This window comes from Podarcis melisellensis (genome assembly GCF_964234715.1).
Source record: "Podarcis melisellensis genome assembly, chromosome: 1".
NCBI lineage: Eukaryota > Metazoa > Chordata > Lepidosauria > Squamata > Lacertidae > Podarcis > Podarcis melisellensis.
Window position 1 is genome coordinate 122,452,511 of NC_138528.1, and position 12,966 is coordinate 122,465,476.

General features: G+C 42.9%; 1 protein-coding gene across 1 annotated transcript in view; it reads left to right on the forward strand.

The window, feature by feature from the left end:
- The window catches only part of C2CD6 (C2 calcium dependent domain containing 6), a 35,200-nt gene extending 24,091 nt beyond the window's left edge, over positions 1-11,109 (forward strand). The window contains exons 15-17 of the mRNA XM_081899576.1: positions 2,647-2,690; positions 5,915-8,668; positions 10,685-11,109. Of these exons, the coding sequence (XP_081755702.1) occupies positions 2,647-2,690; positions 5,915-8,668; positions 10,685-11,020 (3,134 nt within the window). The 3' untranslated portion in view covers positions 11,021-11,109. The remainder of the gene's footprint in view (positions 1-2,646; positions 2,691-5,914; positions 8,669-10,684) is intronic.
- The last annotated feature ends 1,857 nt before the right edge of the window (positions 11,110-12,966 follow it).

Sequence of the window (12,966 nt, forward strand, 5' to 3'; positions counted from 1 at the left end):
AACACTAGGCTGAGGAGAAAAGTACAAGGGAGCTCTGGTGAATGTGACTGTCAACCCAGGGCGGTTCCACCATGAAATTAATGAAGCTTAATTCTAAAGAACTACATTCCACATTGCTTAAAAAATGTGGGTCTAGTGGGTCTTTTGTTGTGTATATTTCAACAATCCCAAAGTCTGAGAGTCAGTAGCACAGATGTTGTAAAGATGTGGTGGTCTGTTGTGGAACAGTCCCACTGAATAAGATAACAGTGGTTACCCAAACCTCATTGCTGGTTGTGAAGGGTCCCTCATGACAGTTCAAGCTTCAGGGCCCCCAAGATGTTACGTCCACCACTGCTGTTGACAAAGGCAGGAGCGAACTGCATCATAAGAACTTCCTCCTGCCTTCATCCTGTACTTTGAACCAGCACCCAACCTGAGAGCACTGCAATGCCAGTGAGTAACTTATACTTAAGTTAGGTACCAGCTGTACTTTTCAAAGCATGGGTTACGAATGTGGCTTATTACAATGATTAGTTTGCTTTAAATAAGGATTCCTTGTTTAAACATGGCACCCGGCTAATAAGACTCTTCAAAAGTGAACCTAAACTTGGCAGAAATATTTTCCCTGACCATGCGAGAAGCACTTAAGACTAGTGGCTGGGAAAACCCAGCCAGCCAGATGGGCTGGGGTATAAATACATATAACAACTACTACTGCTACTGCTACTACTACTACTACTAGCACTTTCCTCAGACTTATTGAGGCTCATCAGTACAGTGGTACCTCAGGTTTAAGTACTTAATTCGTTCTGGAGGTACGTACTTAACCTGAAACTGTTCTTAACCTGAAGCAATATTTCTGGGTTAGCGGAGTCTGTAATCTGAAGCGTATGTAATCTGAAGTGTATGTAACCCAAGGTACCACTGTATAGGGCTAACCAGTGGTTCTCAAACTTTTTTCTTTGGGCCACACTTACAGAACAAAAATTTGCTTGCTCCACACCATTTTATATTGATGAGAAATACATTTGAAAGCAAAAAGAAATGACTTGATTCTGATAAGCTATCTGGATTGGAATGGACACTGAAATATTTAAATGTTTCTTTGATTATCCTTGAATGTTCCTGCTACAATTGCCATCCTAACCATGCCACACCTTTGAGAACTACTGAGCTAATCCATGATTTAATGTTACATGCAAACACAGCCTATATTTCCATTTCTCCTCCTGTCTTTCTTTCCCAGAGGTAGGATTGCTGATCTCCCATCCTTTGGATCGGGAACCATTAGAGGCAGAAAAGGTGTTTCCATAAGACTATGCAGAATTGCAGGATTCTTTTATAGTTGATACCTCTGCAGTAAGAAGAAACTGATAATCAGGGAACTCTCAGGACAGGACTAATTATACAGAAAGCATATATAGGAAGTTCTACAGGGGTATTGGAAGAGAATAGCAAGTTGGCAGTCTTGCTTTTGCTATCAAGCCAAAGTAAAGAGATTGGATGTTTGTGTGCTAACTGCTGCAAAGTGTTTAGAAGTTGTTCCTTGAAAAAGAAAGGGGTTGCCTTAGTCAGAGGCTAAAATATATTGCAGTTATACTTATTGGCAAAACCTATTTGGTGTTTCGCAACTTTCTGACTAGTTGCAGGACCTTAGCCAGACCTAGCAGAGTAAACACAGAATCCACGGAAGCAATTGGCGACTTGGCTGCAGACAGGATAGACGAAGCAGGAACCAGGAACTTGTAGTTAGGTGTTCATTATATACAGTGGACTATTTACAGGAACAGAACACGGATCTTTTGCTAGCTTTCTCTGACACGACTCACAACTTCTACACTGACACACAGAACTCTGAACCTCTGAACACTGAACTAACACACCCCAGTTAGTAGGTCATTAATTATCACTCCCTTGAGAGAGCTTGACCAATCATGGAGCTGTCTCCATGCCTCTGTTATCACCAGGCAAATGTACTCCTTCAGATTGCCTTCTGGTTGTCTGCCAAACCTTAATTGACTCTGTGTGAGTAGCTGCACATACACAGTTTCCCAACAATACATAATTTCCTCATATAGAGGTAGCCATAATTGTGTCCTCTACCTTGTGTTGAACTACATATCCCATTACCCTGGCCATTGGCTATGCTGGCCAAGGGATAGAGATGGGCATATGTGTTAATCTAGACTTCTCTCAGTTTCTCATTTTTTCTAATCCTAAATTCAGCTTTCCACATTTCCACATCATTTTGCAGATTTTTTTTAGTCCGCACAAGAACTCATTAGCATTTCAGAGAGAATTTATAATATACAGATTTTTATGAAGCATATTTCCCTTAAATGTTTCTACTTTCCCTGTTTTTTACATTATTTTCACTGATATGTGCACCATTATTATTATTATTATTATTATTATTATTATTATTATTATTATAATATTATCCCACTCTGCTCTCTGTGGTCATTTATGGAAGTGACAGTGTCTTTACTGAATTCCATGATAAAATAACTCATTGCTCAAATGATTTGGTCTATTTTGCTGGAGAGTGTTGTGCATTATTAATTTACACTGAGTAAAATTAAATACCAGATTTCACAACTAAAAATTTTTGCTCTTCCATTTGTTGCTCTTTAATATTTTATTTTTCTTGCTGATCCATCCTAGATTCAGTTGTTGAACCAGTACAGCAATTGCCTTGGAAATCTATGGTAAGGAATAACTCGTTAAGCACTGCTCCGATAGCATATAATACAGTTAAGTGGATTTGGTGATGTCCGTGTAGTGATGGCGGCATCATGCAACGTTTCTTATCCACCTCATTAGTTCATGATCTGTTGCAAAAAACAGCACGAGGAGTTGATACAATCTTTCTATCATTCCCTGCATCTGATTCTATATTCACTTGCCAGGGATAGTTAGTACCTCTTAAAAAGACATTTTGGATTCATTTGGAAAACGTTTTGTGCTGACACACGTGTCACTTTCTCGTCCTCCTCCTTGGTTATTACAACCCTGGTTTTTCTGCTTTAAAAGAGAACCGGTAGATGGTGGGTATATATTTATGGGTGGTCTTTGAGCACTGGAGTCTCTCGCTATTGCCACATTGTTAATTCCTTTAGTTAATTTTGTTTGGTGGAGAAGAGGCTTGTTTATGATTTTCAGCATTCTGATCTACAGTCCTGATTTCCACCTTTCCCCTACCTTTTTTCTTGGCAAAGCCCCTTCAAGGTTTGGCTGGCCCCTTCAAGGTTTGGCTGGACCTTCCCATGGGGAACTCAGCTGAGTACTTCAGCTGATCCCAGGGAGCTTGCTCTCACCACAGGTCAGCTATTAGGTCAGGGGTAGGCAACCTAAAGGGACGTGGGTGTCAATGTGGGTTAAACCACAGAGCCTAGGATTTGCCGTTCAGAAAATTGGCGGTTTGAATCCCCGCGACAGGGTGAGCTCCTGTTGCTCGGTCCCTGCTCCTGCCAACCTAGCAGTTCGAAAGCACGTCAAAGTGCAAGTAGATAAATAGGGACTGCTCTGGCAGGAAGGTAAACGGCGTTTCCGTGTGCTGCTCTGGTTCGCCAGAAGCGGCTTACTCATGGTGGCCACATGACCCGGAAGCTGTCTGCGGACAAACGCCGGCTCCCTTGGCCAATAATAATAATAATAATAATAATAATTTATTATTTATACCCTGCCCATCTGGCTGGGCTTCCCTAGCCATAGAGCGAGATGAGCACGCAACCCCAGAGTCGGTCACGACTGGACCTAATGGTCAGGGGTCCCTTTACTTTTTTAGGCAACCTAAGGCCTGGGGGCCGGATGCAGCCCAATCGCCTTCTCAATCCAGCCCACCGACGGTCCAGGAATCAGCATGTTTTTACAAGAGTAGCAAGAGTGTTTTTATTTAAAATGCATCTCTGGGTTATTTGTGGGGCCTGCCTGGTGTTTTTACAAGAGTAGCATGTGTTTTTTTATTTAAAATGCATCTCTGGGTTATTTGTGGGGCCTGCCTGGTGTTTTTACAAGAGTAGTGTGTGTTTTTATTTAAAATGCATCTTTGGGTTATTTGTGAGGCATAGGAATTTGTTCATTTAATTTTTTTCCCAAAATAGTCTGGCCCACCACATGGTTTGAGGGACGGTGGACCGGCCCCCTGCTGAAAAAGGTTGCTGACCCCTGTGTTAGGTACAAGCAACAAAGCTCCTTTGCCCCTGCACAATCAGGGGTGCACATTAAGGCTCCCAATTGTGCATTGACAGCTGTGTCTCCACCTGCCCCTCACCTCACTTCACCTATGACATCCAGTGTGGGGCAGATGGGTGTAGTTTGGGGGAAACCACATAGTTGGAGACCCTTTGGGGAAAGGGGTTTACATATTCCCCTCCCACCTCCGCCTTCCAGGCTAATTCTGTTTCTGTGTGGAAAACAATCAGTTCAGACTGGGAGGCCTGGTTTGCACACAAAGCCATGGTTTGTTAAACTATGGTTTATTAAACCATGGTTTGTCTGATGGCCTGAACCCTGCCCACTGGCTTCAACTCTGGTTGTTTACTGCCAAGAAACTACAGTCTGAAGCCATGATTTGTTATAGCCTTATGAACCTAGGTTTGTTTAACTTTGACTTGGTTGTACATGCAAAACTAGCATGCAGACTTCCTTAAGCACAGTTTGCTTGCCACCAGCCCAGATGGCCAGACTGCAATTTTATGTGCACACCTTTGAACGTACATCCTATTGAATTCACAAAGAACTAGTTCTGAGTAAACATGCAATAACACTGTGCAGTAGAAATACCTTCACATACACCTTCTAAACTCATTTTTCTGTGCACAGCCTATTAGCCTAGTGCTGCGGCTGGCTGTTGTCTTGTGCCTGGGATGGTGGCTGTTGGACATTCAGCAGATGATGTCAGCACTGATCAGGACTGGCTTGTGTCACCAATACTGTGGGAGGAAACATGTGAATTCTTGTGACCCACGCATGTGGGGTAAATAGCAAAAGAATCAGCTGGGTGTCTGGATTCAAAACATGGGGCTAAATCACTCTCCAGCAAGAGAAAGCCCTCAGTAGCAGAGTTTAAACTCACAAAGTCAAGCAGTTAGGAATGTAGGCTGTTAAACCTTTTGCATATCCCATTTAGTTCGCTAGCAAAGCACTCTTCTCTTTCCGCCCTCTGGCAGTGAACAGACCACACCATTAGTAAGTTTGAATGCTTTACTTACAAATTCCCAAGGTCTGATTTATGCATTATTCCATGCAGCAGCAAGAACAACGCAGGTAAAAAGTATTGGGTAGAAAATACAGAGATAGCTTCAAACACGTGCTTGTAAGCTTGGAGCAAAGCTTAAAGACATCCTTCTTTGTAGGTTACATAGTGAGAAGAGAGTGACAACAGAAAGAGAAGGCATGATCTAGCTGAGTCTAGGTATCTAATTCTGTGGTCTTAACCCCTTCATTCACTAACTAGCAACCAGACATAGTTATGTTTGACTGCAATTTCTCCCAGATATAACATCATCATAGGATAGCACTTGTGCAGCTGCCATTCCCCATTCAACGGCCTCTGATGCTTATCTGCTAGCAGGCATATGACTGCCCAGCTGAAAATATAACCTGTCTCCTTTATTCCCTGACTTCACAAATAAGAAATAATGTTTATATTGGTAGGAAATATACTGTATTACTAATGTATTATTTATATGCATTTTTCCTATTTATACTCTTCATTTTGTTGTATTATCATAAACATCTGACCAATAAAATTTATTCATTTGAAAGCCTCTTGTTAAAAAACCTGTTCCCAAGACCGGGGGGGAGGGGGAGAGAGATGAGCACAGTACCCAACTGCAGAGGAATTTCCAAAACCCACATAACTCCTCTGTTCATCTTGCAGCTTTCAAAATTTCATAATTATGCCCTCTCTCCCTTTTTTAAATTACAGTTCCAGGAAGCGGTTTTTAGTGGAAACAAGTTTGAACCATTCTTGAGAAGTGTCAGTAAAGTACAGCCTCCGCCACCTATTTTTGGCAAAGGAGATGTCGGCCCTTTAGAAAAAACGTACCCATCTGATGCTAACAAAGAACGAGAAGACCAAGATCCGCCTGATGGGATGTCATTGACAAAAGTGACAAGTGGTCTGGACACTAAATTAATCAAGAGCAGCGGGGAGCTTTCTATACTAAGGCTTATAGAAAGAAAAATGGATTTAGAAGAGGAGGATCAAAAACGTGGCATGCAGGATGAAAAGGCCTCGGAGCCACTCGCTGTGACATCGGGTTCTTCTGAAAAGACACTAGAAGATAAACTAGCAGAACAAGCAGAAATAAAACAGGTTGAGATTTCCTTTGAGAAGTCTCTTGAAGACGTGCTTGCTGATAAACTTGTAAAAGTCGTAGCGGTGTCGTCGATTTTAAGCAAAAACCTTGAAAACATCGTTGCAGAGGGACTCTCAGAAGCAAAGCTGTCTGAAACGCTGGAAGATAGCAGTTTGCCAGGGGAGAATAAATGTCTACCTGAGGAAAGAAAGATGTCTGGAGAGAAGGTTGCAGAACCAGATGTAACAAAACTGACAGCTGCTGTAAGTCAAAATTTGCAGGCTCATCTTATAGACAAATTGTGTGAAGAGGGGATAATCACAGATACAGATCTACCTGAAAAAGACCAGATAGTTTCTTTTCCAATTACTGCTGATTTGCTCAAGAGGAGGAAAAGCTTATCCAGGGAAAGCATGTCACAAACTGAAATAACAACACTAAAATCACTAAGTGAGCATCCATCAAGAACCACTAGCAAAGCTGAATCCGTACAACATAGTAAAGAAAGTAGTAAGGAAACTGTTAAAGAAAGCAGTAAAGAAAGTGAGTTAGTTACAGGGACAGGTTTATCTGAAAGCAAAATAGATGGCGATAGAGAGGCTGCTTCATATCCTAAAACTGACAGTAGTTCAGTCGAGCAAACAAATGAGAAGACAGACGTAAGAAAAGAACCCTCTAAACAGTCACTGGAAATCATTAGAGTAATGTTACCTGTGAACACAGACACAGATAACATTAAGCAGCGACTTTCCATTCATGATGCTCTCCTAGAAAAAATTTTAAAAGCAGAAATAAGAAGTTTGAAATCACTTTTAAGCAAAGAACACCGAGATCACTTTAAAGATCAACTTTCAGCGGCTGGATTAAAGGGAGAAGACTTGAAAACAGTGTGCCGGAAGTTGTCCTTGGCTGTGAAAGGGGATGACAGTGTTACACCAGAGAAGGCTGCGCTGCAAGAATGGCAGGATTCTTCTAGCGAGGGCCTTCCTAAAGAGACATTGGCGGTAAATGAAAGTATTCAAAATCTCTTTGAAGTGCTTTCAGAAAACGAAATTGCCAACCTAAAGAATGTATTGAACAAAAAGATTCAAGACCATCTTTCAGACAGACTTTCAAAAATAGGCATGATCACAGAGAGTGAGTTAAAGAGAATACTTGGAAACTTGTTTCCAGTAGTGGAAAAACTAGCAAAGAGTGATGAAGGCTCAGATGAGCAAAGTACACAACTAGATACTCAAAGCCTGCATGACAGGTTTTCGGAGGAAGAACTACAAAATCTAAAGTCTCTCTTGAGCAGACTTCTAAATGAAGGCCACCGAGACAAACTTTCAGATTCAGAAGTACAAGGTTTAACATCAGTTTTAGAGAAAAGCTTTGAGGATCTTCCCATACAAAACAGTTCTGAAACTGGGATAAGCCAAGAAGTTGAGATAAAGGATGAATGCCGTACTATATCTCTGCCAGATGTTGAGGAAAGTCAGAGAGTTAGTAAGACAGATGTCTCTGAGAGAGGAAAAGTTCCTTCAAAGGAAAGTCTTCATAAAATTTCAACAGCGGGTGAAAAACACAAAATAGAAAGAGAAGCTGTAGACCTTTCTGTAACAAGTCTTTTGGAAGTAGAAACAAGGAGCCAAGAAACTCAGACGATGGGTCAGCCCAAAAAAGTGAAACATAAAAAAGAAAGTCACAGGTTGCCAAAGTACAATGATAATCTGATCATACCAAATATAACGAGAACAACATTTGATGTAGGATTAAAAAGCAAGTCACCTGAGGAAACTTCAAAGAGAATCTCTGAACCATTTGCCACATCTTTTTTGAGTGCGCGTGATATTGGCATCCAAAGTGAAGCGAAAAATTATTTCTGCAGCAAGCCCCACAGTTTTATTTCCAAGCCTCCCTTTCCGGTGAACCCTCAGACATTTCTCTTTTTGCATTCAGAATCTGAGGAAGATGCAAAGCCAGCAGTTAAACACCACCAGAAGGCAAAAAGGAAGAAATCTGACATAAAGAAGGATAGTGGGTCACACCAGCAAGCATCAATGAGTACACAAACCAGGAGAGAAAGGGTGCCTACTGGAAGCACCTCTAAGGAGATTTTAAAAGAAAAATCCAAAAGGCACCCATCAGTTTCTCCAAAATTGAGCGCCACCGAAAACAGGAAGGATTCCAAAGCAACAGCATCCCCCAGCGGTACACGAAGGGAAAGCTTGAAGCAGAAATCTGAGAAGAAGCGAGATACGGAGGTTAAGACCAAAAAATCACTCACCAAGACTGCTGTCCCGTCTGATCCACAGCTACAAAACCATTCCAAAAATATTTCGGAAAAATCATCCACAACTAAAATACCAGCTCCTGGGCGTACAAAAGGAAGCACATTGGTAAGAACGTTATTGACTCTGTACTTGAAGACCACAAATATTATTTCTGAAGGCAGCACATCTAGGACAATATATGCTTTAATGCATTTATTTTTTCCAAACAGAGCAGATCAGAGCCATGGAACTAGCGTTGCAAATTAAAATCAAAGCTCAACATCTTGGAAAAACAGACTTCAAAACAGGGGCTCCTGTATTAAAGACTTTAATGCCAGGTGATTTGACTACACCCATGAGCCCAGTAAACCCAGTGCTTACTGGTTGCTTACACAGCCGGCCTGCTGATTGCACTAAGCAATGTTCCTTGGGCCATGTAAATGATTGTTTTCAGAGACTGTACTGTTTTTCAGGAGTAGCAGTTGGGGTGGAGAGAGTTTTCTAACCCTTCTCTCCCTTGCCACAGTCCTGATAAAAGTCCCTGCCCCACCCTGCACACAAAAAGCCCCTGCTATTTGGCCTGGGATGGAAGCTGTCAGTAGGAACTTATCGGTAGAGGATTTTCATCAGGACCACAGCATGTGCGAGAAAGCTGTAAACCCTTTCCCCGCACAGCGGTTGCAGTCCTGATCAGTTGCTGTATCAGAATAGCACCACACAAAGCAAAGCAGTGTACAGTGGTACCTCGGGTTACATACGCTTCAGGTTACATACGCTTCAGGTTACAGACTCCGTTAATCCAGAAATAGTACCTCGGGTTAAGAACTTTGCTTGAGGATGAGAACAGAAATCACGCGGCGGCAGCGGGAGGCCCCATTAGCTAAAGTGGTGATTCAGGTTAAGAACAGCTTCAGGTTAAGAACGGACCTCCGGAACGAATTAAGTATGTAACCAGAGGTACCACTGTAATGTGGAGCTTGGCCATTTCTGCCCTTCTAAACCTGACACAGAGTACATACACATCCTTGGCCCCACGTTACCCTTAGCACCATACTTTCTCTTCTTTTTTACTGCTTCTCGGCACACGGCGTTTGTTCCTTAAATGTTATTCCTTTGTTTGCAACAATATGTATAAGCCACCCACTTACAAAATTGAGGTGGTGTACAGCAGCATGTAAATAAAAGGGACGTGGGTGGCGCTGTGGGTTAAACCACAGAGCCTAGGACTTGCCGATCAGAAGGTTGGCTGTTCGAATCCCTGCGACGGGGTGAGCTCCCGTTGTTCGGTCCCTGCTTGGGTGTCCTGTATGACATCCATGTTTGGCCTGCAGGTCACAGGTGTCCCCCCCCCCCCCCGCTCTAGAACCTGTTTAGGGTTTCCCTAGGCAAACCAAGAAGGGACGTGGGTGGCACTGTGGGTTAAACCACAGAGCCTAGGACTTGCCGATCAGAAGGTCGGCGGTTCGAATCCCCGCAATGGGGTGAGCTCCCGTTGCTCGGTCCCTGCTCCTGCCAACCTAGCAGTTCGAAAGCACGTCAAAGTGCAAGTAGATAAATAGGTACCGGTCCAGCGGGAAGGTAAACGGCGACTGGACCTTACGGTCAGGTGTCCCTTTACCTTTATCTTTTAGGCAAACAAAGAACTTGCACCTGTGCATTGCCATCCGAGTGCTTAGAATGTTTGGCGTATCGGTCATAGCACTTCAGCCAATTGCTAATATGGGGAAGGAAATAGAACAGCAACCACTAGTATTTAGCTGATTAATTAGAAGACAACAGATACTAACCTGACCCAGATATTAACAGCGGCATGAGTTCGTTAAATGAAATAAAGAAAGGCTTAGGCATGCAAAGAGACAGAGAACAGTGCAAATTTGATTGTTTGATAAGCCAACCACTTAGCGCTGATGAATGAAAACTTTGGGTTGTAATCCAGGATTGTCAGCAAGACTTCTGCTTGCCTAATGGGACTTCCACCTTTTCTCCTTTCTCCTGCGCCCCCTCTAAATCAGCCAATTTATGGGTAGGGAAGAGGAGAAGGGGAAATGAATGGGATGCAGCTCACATTGTCTTACAGTGAAGCGTGTCATAATTATTATACACATACATAAAACAACTCTTTGCTTTCATTTTGATATTCAGAACATTGCGGGCCCAGATGATATCGACATGGAAGCTTACAGGCATCTTGAAAAAGCCGTAGAAAGAGCTCTTCTTGATTTAGGAAGAGTCCCAGAGGGCAGCTCCAGCCAGGGAAGGCCAACTCCTGCTCCAAGTTCTACGACTCTCATAACCAAAGATTCACCCAGATCCTATCTCTCTGCTGTCGAGACTCCAAGAAATCAAGCAGGTTCAATAACCGAGATGCTTAACAATCAAGAACAGATCTTAAAAATGACACCCGATCAACTGGAAGTTGTACTTAGGATTCTACAAAATATATTGAGGCAGAACGCAAGGCCCCCAAATAATGGATGAATGGAAACAAGCTCTGTGTAAACCAGCTACGTATGTATGTTCTTACTTTCCCCCAGCTATTATGAAAAATAAAACCCTCTTTGTATATACCTTTTTAAAGAAAGTTTAAGGATATTTTAAAATTATTGTAGATAGGAAGCTGGCTTATGTCAAGTCAAATATCAATGACCCATACATTTCTCTTTCTGTTTGTGCCCGTGCGTGCATGCATGTGTAAAATATGCCATAATGGCCTAGGCAAATTTGACAGGTGGGCAATGCCACCCACCTGTCAATCACCTGTTTCCAGACACAATGTGAATCAAAACTGCCTGCAAATGAATAAAGGGGCTCAGGTTTGATCCCTACATTGGGCAAAAGATTCCTGCATTGCCAGAATTATCTATGATTCTATGACTTCCCTAAAAAGGAACTTCCTCTAGGATGGAACAGTGCTGATGGCAAGCTCTCTCCCCCCCCCCCCCAAACTACACCAGGGTATTCCAATGGAGAAACTCCCTAGTGCAGCTGATCTCAAGTAGGGCTTCCTATCAGCTCTGATAAACTTGCAACAGAACAACTGGGAGCTGACGTTAAGCTAGGAGTGGGGCAGAAATTTGAATGTTTGTATTTAAAAGTGAATCTACCTAGTTAGCTATTTTTAAAACAATATGCGAAATGAAAGACATCCTTGCACTTCACTGAATTTTGCAAATACACTTCTCCAGCCAAGTAATGTGTACAAAAACACAAATAAGGTGCAGTGTGTGCATAAGCGTGCATTCATGAAAACACACCAAATGCATTGTACTAGGGGACATAATAAGTATTAGGGAAATGCATCTTGCAAAATTATGCATTAGGTAAAAAGGTTTATATTAGGAAAACTTTGCACTTGGGATTCTGATGAATTTTATGAATTTCTTTTAAAAAGAAAGCAACTAATGGGAAACAGTGGAGAAGTGAACTTGAACATTGGAAAAATGAGAAGCAGAGAAACCAAAATGGACTCTACCAGCCTTCCCTTTGGAGTTGCACCTTTAGCTGCCTCATTAAGCTGATGGGCCGGAGGTTCCTCAGCCCTGCTGCATACACTGGCTTGCAGTAGCTCAGGGTGTCTTACTTGGGAGATGAATTGGGACAATCTGTATGCAAAGTGTTTGCCTCTGAGCTACAGACCTTCCTCTAATGCTTACTTCAGAATTCCCTACTCGTGTTACTTTAATACAGAATGCAATGTTTCATCTCTTGCTTGATGAAATGTGCTTAGGTGATTGCTGGAAAAGACCCATAATGTCTACTGCAACTCCCTACTACTCACAGTATGATGCTAAGATGCCTAGCCTAATCCTTTCAGGTCAAGCCCAGCCGCTGCAGCAGCAATTCCTTGCTCTTTCCCAGTGGCACAATATTGTGCTGGCTAGTTGATGTCATCTTGGCAAAAGGGGGGGAATCACTGCTGCCACACGGTCTCTTGGTTTTAGAATGAATAGACCCTGCTTGCCAGCTCTGCCCTCAAAAGATATGCAGAGCAACAGAATTCAGGAAAATCTTGGAAACATGGAGGGCAGGCAGCTGCAATTTCCCACTTGGCTCAGTCCCCTCAGATGCATACTGAGCATGGGTGCAGAGGCAAATGCATATATTAGAAGTAAAATCAGTCCTTTCTCTAACCGACTGAGCTAACTTCCCTTTTAGCATTAGCTACCTGTGGGTTAAACCACAGAGCCTAGGACTTGCCGATCAGGTTGGCGGTTCGAATCCCCGGAACGGGGTGAGCTCCCATTGCTCGGTCCCTGCTCCTGCCAACCTAGCAGTTCGAAAGCACGTCAAAGTGCAAGTAGATAAATAGGTACCACTCCGGTGGGAAGGTAAACGGTGTTTCCGTGCGCTGCTCTGGCTCGCCAGAAGCGGCTTAGTCATGCTGGCCACATGACCCGGAAGCTGTACGCCGGCTCCCTCGGCCA